The 15,831-nt window shown below is 34.2% G+C and overlaps 1 protein-coding gene across 11 annotated transcripts in view; it reads left to right on the top strand.

The window, feature by feature from the left end:
* LOC110816136 (dentin sialophosphoprotein-like protein) overlaps nucleotides 1-15,831 on the top strand; it is a 52,160-nt gene that overhangs the window by 14,918 nt on the left and 21,411 nt on the right. For 7 of the 11 annotated variants that reach the window (XR_015821672.1, XR_015821671.1, XM_022044185.2 and 4 more), the window contains 3 exons: nucleotides 6,716-7,290; nucleotides 7,756-8,062; nucleotides 8,561-9,256. Coding sequence is in view for 9 of the 11 variants with exons in the window: in XM_022044185.2 (XP_021899877.2) it covers nucleotides 6,716-7,290; nucleotides 7,756-8,062; nucleotides 8,561-9,256 (1,578 nt within the window). In the remaining 2 variants the exon portion in view is untranslated. Of the gene's footprint in view, nucleotides 1-110; nucleotides 180-1,842; nucleotides 1,865-3,189; nucleotides 3,300-6,715; nucleotides 7,291-7,755; nucleotides 8,063-8,560; nucleotides 9,257-15,831 lie in introns of those variants that run through there. The other 4 variants (XM_022044183.2, XM_088222961.1, XM_022044188.2 and 1 more) reach the window with 4 other exon arrangements.

Here is a 15,831-nt window from a genome sequence, read left to right as displayed (position 1 = left end):
TTTGGATTGTTTTCCAATCTGGAATTTTCTCATTTAAATTTATATGTGGAGATTTGGACTTTAAATCTGGAAAAATAATCTCACCATTGCCTATTTTAATTTGTTTCTAGAAATTTGGATCACTCCCACTCTTAACTCGAGACAAATTTCGAGTATAAAAAGTCTGATTCTCGAAAAAGGTAACATTAGTAGATGTATGATATTTTCTTTTTTTGGAGACAATAACAACGATAATCTTTTTGAATTATAGAATATATAAGAAAAACATATTTTAGAGAATGAGGGTCTAATTTCGACCTCCCTTGACCGGGCACATGAACAAAAGCAACGCTTCCAAAAATCTGAAACTCTAGTTGAGAAAAAACATGGTAATTAGAAAAGGAGGTCAAAAAATATTCAAGAGCGTTCTATAGTTTAGTATTTTTAATGGAAGTTGATTAATCAAGTAGCATGCAGTCAAGATTGCACCCTCCAGAAATGTTTTGGAATGGTTGTTGAAAACATGAGGGCACGTGCAACATCAAGAAGGTGACAATTTTTTTTCTCAGCCACACTGTTTTGTTTTTGAATATTGATACATGAATTTTGGTGTAAAATACAATTGATTCGGAAAAAAATCACCAAGTATAGAATTGAAATATTCTGTACTATTATCGGTACGAGTAATTCGGATTTTTGTATTAAATTGTGTTTGAACTGTCTGGTAGAAATTCTTAAAAACCAATGAGACATCCGATATATCTTTGAAAAGATAAACCCAAAATATTCGAGTATGATCATTAATAAATGTGATGAATCACCTTTAAGAGAAAAGTGTAGGAACATTTGAAGGACCCCAAATTGTGTATGAGGGTAAAATGTGTAGATGGTGATAATTTTGAGTGGGTAAAAATGTGCGAGTGTGTTTTGCCAATTGACATATATCACATTGAAACATTAGACTTTTATTTGAAAATAAATGAGGAAACAAATGCTTCATATAGGTAAAACTTGGATGACCCAATCGAAAATGTAATAACATTACTTATTTTTCAACAGAAATGATAGACAGACACATAAAAGAGCCAACATTATTCATTAGTGAAGAAGAAACCAACAGATAGCAAAGGCCATTTGAGATTTTAGCACTGCCAGTCCTCCTCCCTGTCTTCAAATCCTGAAAAACACAATTATTTTTTGATAAATTAAACCACATGGCTGGTCGATAGTTAGTTTACAAACAGAAACTAAATTATAGGTTAATTTTGGAACATGAAGAAATATCCTGCAAAAAATTGTAGGTGATAGGCAAATAGTTCCTTTGCCGGCCACTGTAGAAAAAGTTCCATTCGCCAATTGAATCTTTTGTTATCCTGAACTAGGTGAATAGAACAGAAAAAAATAAGAATTACCGGTCATGTGATCGGTAGCCCGAAATCAACAATCCATTGCTCACGTGAATTTAGCATACTTCTAACAGGAGATTCCGAAATACCTTGACTTGCCATGAGAGGAGTGCTTGTTGCATAATTACTTGTGATAGAGGTAGAAAAATTATAAAGAAGGCTACACAAGTGTTCAACTTGTGCTTTTGTAAAATTAACAACTCCTAGTTTGTTAGTCGGTGGTGTGACCCCTTTTTTTTTAACCGATTTAGTACAAAATTCTCAGACTTTCCGTGAATCAACCAATAGGTCTTCTTTGTGTGATGTGCTTTGTGGTAGTAATCACACTAGACATGTTTTTTTACAGAATTTTGTGATCGATTGGAAGGACGGTTCATAGCAAGAGCAGAGACATCCACTTGGACAGCCACGATGTCACCGAGCGTAACTCGACAACGATGATCTCCACAGCAAATTTTTGCAAAGATTTCATATGGACGGTAAAGGTCAAACACCTAGGAGACGATCACGTACATCATCAAACTCTTTATTTAAATTAACTAAAAAATCGTATATGCAATCTATTTGGATTAGTTTATTGAAAAGGGGAGCATCGGTAGAATCTTTCTAGGTGGTTGAATGAAACATGTCAATCTTTTGCCACAATTTTCGCAAGCTGCTATAATATTGAGTTACATCCATATCACCTTGATGGAGGTAGCATACGCGATTTCTTAATTCAAACAATTGTGATGAATTTTCCAAATCAAAATAGGCAAGAGTGACGACATCCTAGATTTCTTTTGCTGTAGAATGAAAAAGATAAGTTTCACCTATCTCATCCTCTATAGAATGAATTAACCACATTATGACTAAAGATTTGTTGAGCGTTCCATAATGCTTACGAGGGATCAACAACATTCGGACGAGGAGAGAAATCGTATATGAAGGCTAATTTGTCTTTTCTCCTAATCACCAAAGCTGCCGAATGAGACCATTGCAAGAAATTCTTCCCGTTAAATTTTTGAGTTATAGTCTGTAAGTTATGATAAGTATTTTCTGCAGTAATAGCAGGAACAATTGTAGAAACATATTAGAAGCTCTAGATTGAGCCTCCAAATCATTTCTTCTTATCCCCGACATGGTTCTTTCAACTCACTAATCCTTTTTTTTTATTTACTCTGATACCATAAAAGAGACTAGTAGGAAAAAAGCCTTATGTTTATACTGTATTAATTTGATAATCTTCACACTTGAAAAGAGAATAATGTACAGTGACATTATATTGCTGAGTAAGAGAAATATGCAGAGAATAATGTACGGTGACATTATATTGCTGAGTAAGAGAAATATGCATACTCTAATTAATGGAATTCTACTTCCTAATTTAATCATTCTAAATATTAAAGATTTATAAGATACTATAAAATATTTTTACATCCGAAAATTACAACAAATCATCTTAAATGTAGAATAAATAATTAATCCTAAAATTACAACAAATCATCTTAAATGTAGAATAAATAATTAATCCTGAAGTTACAACCAATCATCTTAAATATAGAATAAATAATTAATTGACTTTTCTTCATTTATCTCTTTTGCCTCTATCTATTCATTCTTTTATTCTCTTTCCTATATTTTCCCTCTATTTGATTTTGTGGGATATACCATTACTTATCCTACACCACCTCTTTTTATCTTTTGTTCTGATTTGATGGAGTTCATGTAAAGGATTTTACATTCTAAACCTTTCAAGATAGATACGGTTTTTTGTCTAACTGTGATGAATTTTTGTGATGTGAGTTTTCCTTTTATTTTTAAGATCTACTGGTCAGAAATATCATCAAGCTGATGCTCATGATGCCATTTAATATATGGCTTGGCTCACTCTTGTCATACTCATCTATTGTGGAAAAAAGCTCCAAAAATTGGGTATGTGGGCCTTTTTATTGTATGGGGAGTTGGTTCATTTTTATAATCTACATTTCCCTAATCCATGATGATTAGGGTCCCTGGAGATCTTTTGAGATTGTTAGATGAAGATGGTTCATTTTTATATCATACACTATGCACATTATAGTGATTAGGTTTGAGGAAGTTTGTTTATGGAGAGAAAGTACAAAAGAGGCAGGTAGGTTAATGTGCTAGTTTGAAGGATTGGGGAGTCAATGCTAAGAGTTGAGGTTGCTCATATGCCCAAACTCATTAGTACTATAACATTTCCTTGCCTTTGGTTTCCGATATAGGTTTTTATTGCACTTCCAAAAACTCAAGTCAGCTACTTGTTTCTCCTTTATACTTCATGAAATTCCATAATTTCCAAAAGTTTATCCTAACTTGATAGTGAGGAAAGTTTGCTTCAAGCACTAAAGTAAATCCAACTTGTAGAGTATAAAGCCTTTATTGCTTGTTTTGGAAGGTGGAGGTTCCCTCTAAATTTGGAACATTCTGTTGATTTTTTCCTAAACTGGATTAACACCGATCATTTACTACAGGCACGTAACGTAATTGAGGTTTACTTGATGTTGTTTGATTTTCTGCTAAAGTACTGCACCTAATACTCATTTGCTTCTTCATTCTGAGGTGACTTGGAAGCTCTGGACCATACTCTAATTTATTGGTGTATTTTGGGTCTCTCTCCTAATCCCCGAAATTTTTATTTCTACAACCTTTGGATAGGTTGGTATTTTTTGCTTCGCTATGGGTTGAGTCTCAATGTTGCTTTTCAGTGTTTTGTTTGTTTACTTAGCAAATGGATTGTTCTGCTCTCTTGTATTAAAAGATTTTCTTTCTACTATTGTTTTTTCTTTTTCTAAAAAGAAGAAGAAAAACATGAGGAGTGCATGCGTACTCAAAGGAAGAAATTTCATTTTTTCATACTGATTTCTGAAACTAGTAGGATATCTTTTGAACATTACCGAAGAGAAATTGAAAGGAAACAAGTAGAACTGAAAACAAACAAGTAGAAGATTATTAGATGCTTCTTCAAAATCAACCTTTTTATACCAAGTGGATGGATATATATAATAAAGTTTTTATGTCCCCTACATCATGGTGATGTCCATTGAAAACATCAAAAGGACTGTTGACCTTAAGAGAATTACATATGTGGAGCAGATTGACTCTGCAATGTGAAGCCTTCTGATATATCATGGTGATGTCCATTGAAAACATCAAAAGGACTGTTGACCTTAAGAGAATTACATATGTGGAGCAGATATGTGAAGCCTTCTGATTATTTGCTGAATCGTCCTAGTTTATGGATAGCTGATAAAGCCTCATATAGATTAAAGAGAAACGATTCCTAAGTAATGGGTGAAAGTACTTTTCTTCTAATCATGGGGCAGGGAGCATGCATCTAGATTATTTTAACATGAAACCATGTGTATCCTCAAAAAGGAATCTGGTTGCCCGGGTTTCTTGGAGCTATTAAAAATTTTTGTTAGCTAACCTTGTCCAAAAACTCCATAGAGATGCTAGTGAGAGTCATAAAAAATATTTGCAACCAAATTTGCAAAACTTGATCTATGGACATTGGTGATGGTAATTACTTAGCTTGCATGAAGGCTGCTGGATTCTGGGCTTTAACTTGATATGACATCAATTTTCTTGCTGTGGTGCAACCCTTGCAAATTTGAAAAATTTGTTAGTAAGTTCAAAGTTGATTTTTAGACTTGTTTGCATGATAAACTGATTGCCAGGTTATCGATAGCATTTATTTCTTTAATGTTCTTGTTCTTGGCTTATTGCACTGATATTATTCTTGCTATTTACTGCAAAAGGCAAAAAGAAAGAAAAAATTAATAGAGACAATGTTTTTGCTTGCTTCTTCATGCTTCCAGTTCTGTTCATTATCTGTTCCCGAGATTAGCTGTTATCTTCATCGTCTTGAAGGTGTACTTGAAAAGTAAGAACTGAAAGCCTGTGAGGCATTGTTTAACATTGGGAAAACTGAGTGCCACAAGTTACCAAACCATTAAATTCATCCATATTTGTAACACATTGTGAAATTTCTGACTTTTTTCATGGAGCACGAGTAAGATTTAGGTTGAATGATTCATAACAAATTGGGGGGGAACCCTAGAAGCATAGTTAAGTCATGCTAACTTTGACATAAATGTATTGATTTATGCTTTAAAGAGTTTTAATTTTTTGTTTCATATGCTGTCTTGCTTGTGGGGAGAGATTGACCTTTTATGTTGTACAGCAAACTAACAGGCTTAGAAGGTTTTCACCTTGCTAACATGGTACTTTTAAATATATATTTTTTTTTGTACTTCTATAACTTCTCTATAAGGAGCTACTAATAGAAACACTGTTGTGAGGATGGGATATGAATTTTCCCTCTATCTAGTGCTTTATTACATGGAGGGAACAAGCAAAACATTTTGGATGATAAAATGGTCATTACCCCAAATTTGTCATTTCTGTATCTCCTTACAGATGTTTCTTTGTATTTCATATAAATGATTAGGGGTTCCCTGGGATTCTGAGTTTATTTTTCTCTCTTTATATTATCATCTGTGTTCTTTTATTTTATACCGTTTCAAATATTAGGGTAAATTTAATTAGAACTATGGCAAATCCTGAGTCCTTGTGCACCCAATTGGATGTAGAAAATATTGCTTTAGATGTTATTCTTGGTGAATGGATAATTAACTATGTCCTTAAAATAGTTTCATTGTTGTTATGCTCTTTTAAACAGGTAATTTCTTTTTATCAGTTTGAGTAACTTGTATGTGGCATATGTTATTGTACTATATTTTTTATTGAAAAAGAAGATTATTGATAGAGAAAGAGAGTACAAATCTTTTATACATTTACGATTTCACTTTTAAGCTTTTCTCAAATGTCTAACTTTTTTTTTTTTATAGTTTTAAACATCTCATAATGAGGTCTTCTCCCTAATTAAAATGTCTGATTGTGAATATGTCCATGTTCAATTCTTCAATTCTTCACGGTCTTCCTTGTAATAAAATGTTTTTGTTTCATTCTTCCTGGCAATTGAATCTTTTATGCTATTTCTCAATGCTTTTGATAGGTGCTGATTTTAACAGTGTCTGATCACTGTTTAATTGTTTGATGTTTCTTGAAATGAAAACTTTTGATTATCACCTGCTTCTTCGTCTCTTTGTTCAACTGTGAACCTGTCCTTGCAGATTATATTAACTGCTTTGCAGGTTGTTTAAGTTTCGTATGCATCTAACAAATTTTTTATCCACAAAGTTTCTCTTTGCTATTTAGATATCTTATAAGCTTGTTGATCTATTCTTTTGATTTTCGTCCATTTGTATCCTTTCTTGTAATCTTGCAGCATTGGTGGTAAACTTTTGTTTTTGGTGTTTCAGCTTGAAGATAATGTGTGGGACGAATTTGGTGAGAGTGATGATCATATAGTCCCTCATCCTACTGATGAATATAGGCATCAATATGCAGTTCAGCCAGATAGCCGGAAAAAACGACGACATGATATGATTGATATTACAAGCAATGCAGATAATAGTAAGTATATTATTCAGGGAAAGGAAGAAAAAAGATTTCCATCTACGATCAAGGAGGATACAATGTTAGAAAAGGAGTCTTGGGCTCACACACCTGATAGTATGTTTCCTGTTCCATGTGATGGTGATTCAGTTAAAGACATGAAGAGTATATCATCTGAGGACTCAAGGATGTCCAATAATGGCTTTAAGAGTGGCAATATGGATTCCATTGGGACAGAATTTTGCACTGATAATCCTATTTCAGGAGGTGGATCTACTGCAACAGGTAGCGACTTGTTTCCCTATCCACTTAATCATATCTCCCAAACAGAGAGCGACCTCAGCTTTTTTGATAATGGTCGTGAAGACAAAGAAAGCAGCGATCTCTTTTATGGCTGGCCTGATATCGAAAATTTTGAGGATGTTGACAGGATGTTCAGGTAATGTGTGATGAGAAGTTTGTTTAATATTTTCTCCATATTCTAGTTTGGGGGGGGGGGGGGGAAGGGGGTTAAGTAAGAGAAAAAACCTTTAAATTGCATTCACTATGCACCAACGCTACTGGCTTCACAGGAAATATCTACATAAAATTCCAGGACAAGGGGGGGTCTGAAAGCAATCATTTCTTTTTTTAAGAGGATGAGAGTGAGGTTCATCTTATGGTCCTTTGGAACTTCTACACCTCCCACTAACAAATTTCTTTAAAAATTGATACCCCGACCAGCCAGCTAAAGTAAGAAACCTAGTGCATTCTCTCATATTAGTTAAGAGACTGGACACCGCAGAAGCAGATGCAGTGGGGACCCTTTCATTCTATTAGAATTTACAGTTTTTGTTTTCAGTATTTTTTGAATTTTTATCTTACAGTTATATATTCTGCATAAATAACTTTTTCTGATCTGCAGGAGCTGTGATTCAACTTTTGGGTTGGGAAGCCTTAGCAATGAAGAGAATTTGTGCTGGTTTCCATCTTCACATACTGCTGAAGATTCTGAAGATGCATTAACATCTAATTCAAAATTGACTAGCATATCAGAACATCAAGAACCTGCTAGGCCAAACAATCAGGGGTCTTCAACTGATGATTCTTGCAAAAGAAATGCAATTATGAAGGACAAAATGACTGGGGATGTTGCTCTTGACTATTTATCATCTATGAATATGGCGAATGCAAAATCTGTAGACAAGAATGAGTTAATTCTCATTGAGCAGGTTAGCTAAGTATCATTTTAGTATGTATCTTATTTAGGTTCTGAATGCTAGTTCTCTTCATTTTAACTTTTGGAATCAGGAGATATTCACACTTAACTCTTCCAGGTAACAATAGATGCATGAGTTTAGAATTTAACATACTTTCTACCATTGCTAAACTACATGTATGCCATTTTTTGTTGCTTGTAGTAAAGGTAGTAATTGATATCCAGTATGCAGGGACTTTGCATTCTGATCCTGTGATATATGAAAACTAAGTTGATTTTTATATCCTTGGAGCTGCAATGCACAACCTTAGTTTTCTGAATTTTTGGCTTGCCATAAAGTAGTTTGTGAAACTTAAATGCATACCTTATCTGCACTGTTTCCCCACTTTAATACTTACAATTTAACACAGATCAGCAGTCATTCATCAATTTTAGTGTACTATTACCTCCTTTTCTTATTTTTTTTATTAATTGTATCTTTGTGTTACACATCAATCTGCATGTGGAGCAGCCAAAGTATATGAATCAATCAGAGGGAAAAAGAAAGGGACGACCCCTGGAAAATGGTGGTTCTTTCAATCACACTGATAATTTGAAGCAAAAAGCTGATGTAAAGAATTTGTTTGGAGATTCATCTTGTCAAGCTTTTTCTTCACCAGCCTTTCAGCTACTCAAAGAGAATGCAGGTCCGGACTCCTTAAATTACATGCATATGCATGTTCCGTATCCCCATTTGAACTATGGTCATTCTTCAGAACAAATGCCAATCAGCCCCATCATAACTGGAAAATCAGGGGAAAACGTTTACCCATCTTCTTCACCAAATGAGTCTTCCTATGCATCAAATCAAGCACAGGCGACAGACAGCATTCCTGGTCCTGTTGTTGAGGCTAATGCTACACCGGCAAGTGAAAAGGGAAGAAAGGCGCATAAGTGCCAAGATTTACAAGTTTCATTCGTTAGAAATATCAACCATCCAAATATGCAAAAGATGGTGGGATTTTCTGATCCAGTGTCTATCCAGAAGCAAGTCAATCTGTCTGAAACAGAGGTTGATGGTCGGAACGAAGTTGACGGAGATGGTTTGGGTATGGATGCAGAATTAGAATCATCATATACACAGGGGGGCTCTTGTGTGAGCTCTGTGTTGGATGAAATCTCACTAGAAGCAACTAGTTTTCGCCAGCTACAACACGTCATGGAACAGGTATGTCGTTTAGAATAATTTTACCACTGATGTTGATTTTTTATTACCTATTTAAATGTTCCATAGTGGGTATTTGCTTAAAAATAAGACTTGGACGTGATTGATAAGGCATGGACTGGAGATGTTATGAGCTGGAGTCATATTCACTCAAGTCCTTAGGAATGGATGCGTACTGAATCTGTTTAAGTCTCTTTTGTGTCTGGTGTTCAATACAATTTTATTTTGTAACATGCTAGATGATGCCAATTCACTGGCACATAATCCATGAAAACAGAGTGCTTTGACCACTCAGAGGATGGGACCATGTTAGAGTGCTTTGGTCCTTTCAATGATGAGATTGTAATTCCAACTAGTTGGTACTAAAACAGCATGAAATAGTACCATAATTTATTTCTCCAACTAATAGTTTTTTATGTCATACCCATCGGATAGAAGGGTGAAGAAAAAAGCCACATTGACTGTATCAACGTGAAATAGTACGACAATTTATTTCTTAAAGTGGCATTTTTTTTATGTTATACCCATGGGATAGAAGGGTGAAGAAAAAGGCCATATTAACTGGTCCATTTCAAAAAATTAGGCTGTCTTTTATATGAAAATATTAGTGAATTTTTATTTCTTATACAGATAGGTTTATGCATAAAAACATGCAGGTTCCTATGTATATATGCTGTGCCTAAATATATAAATAAATTTTCAAGAAAACCATTGATTTTTTTAAGTGTGATATATGCAATACGTAAATATATATAAAAATAAGTTTTCAAAAAAACCATGATATTTTTTTTTTATTATTATTTAAAACTCATGCGATACTTTTACCCTTATTTTTAGACACTGATTTCATTTCAATTGTAACACCTATTCTAGGGATTAATTTGGAGTATATTGTATTAGTAGGCTTCCTGGATTGTTTCAGGTATGGGGTCTTGTCTGGGCCTATCGCCTACTTAGGTGTTCCTTTAGGAGAATCCCTCAGGCTGCACCTTTTGGGATCTTATGGTGATTAGTGATTAAAATTATCATGAGGCTTGCTTTCTAGAAAGGTAAGTCGTTCTTTCTGGGTGGTAGGATGACTATTATCTAGGCTTATTTATCTAGCATTTCTCTCTATTAGGTTTTTTTTTTTTATTGGTTTAGGATGACCAACAGAGTGGCTTGTATTACCGAGAGGATCATAAAGAATTTCTTATGGTCTGTGGTTAGCAAGTCTCGAGGGACCATTTGTTTAGATGGGAGGTTTGTTGTCTCTCTAGAGAAGATGAGAGTTTCCTTATCGACAATCTTATTTACCAAAATATTTTTTATTGACTAAATGGTTATGGAAATTTCTTTGGAGCCTAATTCTTTGTGGCATAAAATATCAAGAGTCGATATGGTTTGCACAGGAATGGTTGGAATTCCATAGCTAGAGTTACTCACAAAAACCATCAGAAATCCATTTCTCAGCTTCTTGCTCTTTTCATTTCAGTTAGCTGGTTGGAGGTGTGCACTAGTATCCATGTGTTGTTTTAGAAAGACCTTTGAATTAGTTGTCTTCCTCTTGCAAGCTGCTTTCCTTGCTTTCATCAGTTTTCATGGTGTCACCAGCCTCTCATTTGTCATTTCATTAACCACATTAATGGTCAGATATCCTGGACATTCTCCTTATTCAAGAATCTTAATGACCATGAAACCTACAGATCAATTATTTACTTAACGTTATTGAGCCGTTTAACCCCTCTATCAACCTGATAATAGAACCTGGACTTGGAACTCCTAAAGTGGGTACAATTGTAGGTCCTTCTTTATCTATCTCAAGCACAATCTTAGTTTTCACAATGAGGTTTTTAGTAACATCTTTTGGAAGGTCAAAATTCTCATGAGATTAAGATTCTTAACACTCTTATGTTGTAAGCGCGTCCACCGGATGTTTGTGTTATGTGTTATAGAGAGGCAAAACCTCAAGGACATTTCGCTTTGCACGGTAAGGTGGTTTGTGGGATTTGGTCAAGATATTTGCTACTTTTGGTGTGATCCCTTTGTCTCTTAAGGGTTTCTTTCTATGAGTTTGAAGGGAGGTGGTGAGGAAAAAGAACCTAAGTTGCTCTAGGTAGGTGCTTTTTTCGTTGATTTGTGCGTTTACTGGTTGGAATGCATTGTACTTTCTAGATATTATTGTCTTCTTTAGTCTTCTTCTGGGATAAATTTCTTTTATTTCTTTCGTGGGAGCATTATTGGATTCTGTATATCTTTGTTTCTTTTTGCCCTTTTTGGTTTCTTTCTCGTTTTTGTGGAGAATTATGTATCTTATACTTGTAATCTTTTGCCGTTTTCTATCTAATCTTTCTTTTTTTAATCAATGTGTATATATATAACCTAAAATCATTAATAAGCGCCTCTACTATTTGGAAATATATAATAAATTTTTATACAAAAATTTACTTTTGATTAAGTTTTCACTTAATTTTAGTTCTAATTGACTCAAATTTGTACTAAAATTAGAATTAGTTTTAATATAAGATATAACGATTTAACAGCCATTATATCTTGTACAGTTAGCTTGCTGAGATTGCATTTACGGTACATATTGCATCCACGTATTAACTATCTAGTGGATAAATACTTAGATATATATAATTAATGTTAGTATGAATGTGATGATAAACAAAATTTAATATTTAAAAATTATTTTAGAAAATCCTAATTGTAGAAATATTGTTTATTTCTTGTGTGTATTTTGGATACAAAATGAGGGTAGATATATGGGTTGAATTCTTAAATTGTAGTCGCATATTATGTAGTCAATATCTTTAGGTACTAAAGAAGGAAACAACAACTAATTAAGAGATATTCTCTCTTCTTTAAAATCAGAAACCGATTCTATCTGAATCCCACTAATCTTGACATTGAATCGTAATCCCATATTTCCACACTCGTCCTCAAGTTGGATGGTAGATGCCTAGCATTCTCAACTTGCTCTTTATATTTTCGCAATTTGTTTTTCGAAGTGCCTTTGTCAAAATATCTGCCGTTTAGCGGCTAGATGAAGTGTACATGAGTCTGATTGTTCCTCTTCCAATCTTCTCTTTGATGGAGTGACGTTTTATCTTCACGTGTTTAGTTCGATCATGTTGAATATGATTCTTTGCAATACTTATGACAACCTTATTATCGCATAAAACTATTATCGTGGGATTTAATGTAATTCCAAGTTTTGAGTATTCTTTGGAGTCATATTCCTTCACATATTTCATGAGCTATTGTTCTGAATTTTGCCTCTGCATTAGTTCTTGCCATTACGGATTGCTTTTTGCTTCTCAAAGTTACCAAGTTCCCCCACACATAGGAATATAATACCCCATAGTTGATCTTCAATCAGTTAAGGTTCTTGTCCAATCCGCATCAGTGAAGAACTCAACTTCCCTACTTGAGGTTTTCTTTTAGTTAAACCCTCTACCCAGGCTTTTCTTGAGATATTGTAGAATTCTGTATATAGCTTTCATGTGTCGCTCAGTTAGATTGTTCATATAGTAGCTTATCATGCTAATAGGAAAACCAATGTCGGGTCTTGTGTGAGTTAAGTAGATCAACTTTTCCACTAACCTCTAGTACTTGTCTTTATCAGTTGGAGGATTTTCAATATGTTCATTAATCTTATCCACAGGGTTCATAGGTGTGTCTACTGGCTTACATCCTAGCATTTTAGGTTCTTTGAGTAGATCAAGGACATACTTCTTTTGTGTGACCACAATTCCTTTTTTAGTTGGGCCAACTTCCATGCCAATGAAGTATTTGAGCTGTCTAAAGTTTTTGATTTCAAATTCTCTTGCTAGCAATTTCTTAAGACTCCTTGTCCCTTCTTCATTGTTTCCTGTGATTATAATATCGTCAATATAAACAATGAATAGAGTCAATTTACCTTCTTTGGAATGCTTTACAAATAGTGTGTGATCTACTTAGTATTAGATGAATCCATGCTTTTTTACAACTCTGGTTAGTCAACCAAACTAGATCATAGGTGACTGTTTTAGGGCATATAGACTTTCTCAACTTGCACACTCTCCTTATATTTTTTATACTTTTCATATTTGGTGGAATCTTCATATAGACTTCCTCTTCTATTTTTCTTTTTAAAAATGTATTTTTGACATCAAGTTGGTGCAGATTCTAGTTCAAGTTTACTGACGTTGATAGTAACACTCTGATGAAGTTGAGTTTTGCTACTAGTGCAAATATTTCTTCATAATCAATGTCATATGATTGAGTGAGCCCTTTAGCTATTAGTCATGCCTTGTACTCGTTGATGCTTCAATTCGGATTATGTTTAATGGTGAATATTCATTTGCATCCAACAGGTCTCTTATCCTTTGGCAATTCCAAAAATTCTCATGTCCCATTTTTCTCTAAGCTTTCTTCCCGAACAACAGATTTCCATTGAGGTTGTTGAAGTGCTTCTTAAATGTTGGATGAGATACATTTGTCTTCGAAGGAAGTAATGAATTCTTGGAAATTTTGTGAAAGTTTTTCATAATATACATGATTACTGATTAGATGTTTTGTATAAGATTTTACCCATTTCCTTAAAGCAATAGGTTGATTAGGATCATTCTGTTCATTACTGGAGTCTAGATCATGAATCATGTTACCTGGTTGTGAGTCCAGGTTGCTTGAATCTTGATCTAATTTTTGGCTCTGCTCAGGTGATGTGCTGTCCTCTTGCTCCCGTCGAGGATCTTTATTGACCTTTTCTTTATGTTTTGTCCTTGAATAGACCATTATCTCTTTATTGCCTTGTGTAGTTGATTTGGGAGTGACAGGAGAGAAGTTGTTTTTAGGGTTCTTAGGTATAGAAAGAGAGAGAGTTTTTTGTGGAGGCAGTGCTAAACTTGAATGAGAGGTGGTGTTGGTTTTAGCTTCCCAAAAGTGGAATTCATTTGTGGATTAGTTTTTCCCCTGAGTTGTATTTTTGGGATGGAAGGGTTGATTTTCGAAGAAGGTAACATCCATGGAGGTGTAAAACTTCTTAGTTGTAGGATAGTAGCATTTGTATCCTTTTTGGTTTGATGAGTAACCTAAAAAGATGTATTTAATAGCTTTGGATTGAGTTTACTATGTTGGGAATTACGTATGTGAAAAAATGCAGTACACTCGAATACCTTGACTGGGATAGATGAGATTATTTGAATAGATGGATATGCAGCAAGAAGGACTTGAGATGGAGTTTTGAATTTGAGGATTGTAGAGGACATTCAGTTGATCAAATAGATTGCTGTAAATACTGCTTCACCTGATAATTGTTTTGGCACGTTTGAAGCTATCATGAGTGACCATGCCACTTCCATTAAATGTTTATTATTCCTTTTTGCAATTTCATTATACTGTGGAGTATCAATGCATTAGTTTTGATGCACAATACTATTTTCCAACATATATGACCCGAGAATGTGGTGATTGTATTCTCGAGCATTGTCTGTTTGAAGAACTTGAATTTTTGCTGGAAATTATGTCTGAACTATTTTGTTAAAGTTTTCAAATATTTCATTTACTTTTGATTTCTCTTTAATGAGAAATACTCAAGTCACTCGTTTATAGTCATCAACAAAGGTGACAACTATTTAGAATCGGTAATATTTTTGATTATAGAAGCTCCCCAAACATCATTGTGTACCAAAGAAAAGGGATGAGATGATTTGTATGGTTGAATGGAATACGAATTGCGACTATGTTTGGACAATTGACATATTTTGCGTTGAAATTTTTTGAAACTTTTATTAAATAATGATAGATATAATTTTTCAAGGTATAAGAAGTTTGGATGACCTAATCGATAGTGCTATAGTATACTAGGGCTGTCAACTACACTAGTAATGTTTATTGATAGTTTTTGAATTTCCTCAGCTCTCAAGAGATAAAGTCCTATACACACCTCTGCATTATTAATCATATTCTTAGAGTTCAAGTTCTAAAATTAGTAACAGAATTAAGATCCCACGTTAGTCTACTTATAGACAATAAGTTGTAATCCAATTTCGGTACATAGAGTATAGAGTGAAAGGTAAGATCATTGGAAATAATGACAGAACTTGTGCAACTACTTTTGAAAGGTTTCCATCGGCAATTCGAACAGAAGAATTATTATGGTGGGGTGTATATTCATGAAAAACGATTAGGTTTCTAGTTATGTGATTTGATGTTCTGGAATCCACTATCTATATAGTGTGATTCTCTTCTCTAATGTTGAGAGCATGAGAAAAAATATCTTTATGGGCTAAATATGCAGTACCACTGGTTGTTCCGGAGGATTAAAGAGTCTGTTGGAATATTTTCTGGAGTGCTTTTAGTTGTTCTTTACTAAATGGACTAGAATTTGTGCCAAGTGCAGTACCACTTGAGCTTGTGTTAGGTTTGTCTTCTTCGACCTCATCGGTTTTGCTATGATCAAGAATGTTTTCAATCGGCAGGTTTACCGTGTAGATGCTAGCAAGTCTCTTTTGTGTATCTAGATTTTTTGTAATGGTCACATCGTGAATGATTCATCTTTGTTTGGTTGTTATTGTTGGATTGAGTTTCTTGTGCAGTCATAGCTGAGTCCT

This window comes from Carica papaya, chromosome 6 (genome assembly GCF_054855325.1).
Source record: "Carica papaya isolate Zhongbai chromosome 6, ASM5485532v1, whole genome shotgun sequence".
In the NCBI taxonomy this organism is placed as follows: domain Eukaryota; kingdom Viridiplantae; phylum Streptophyta; class Magnoliopsida; order Brassicales; family Caricaceae; genus Carica; species Carica papaya.
The sequence above is the reverse complement of the archived record's forward strand: the minus strand, read 5'-3'. Positions and strand labels throughout refer to the sequence as shown.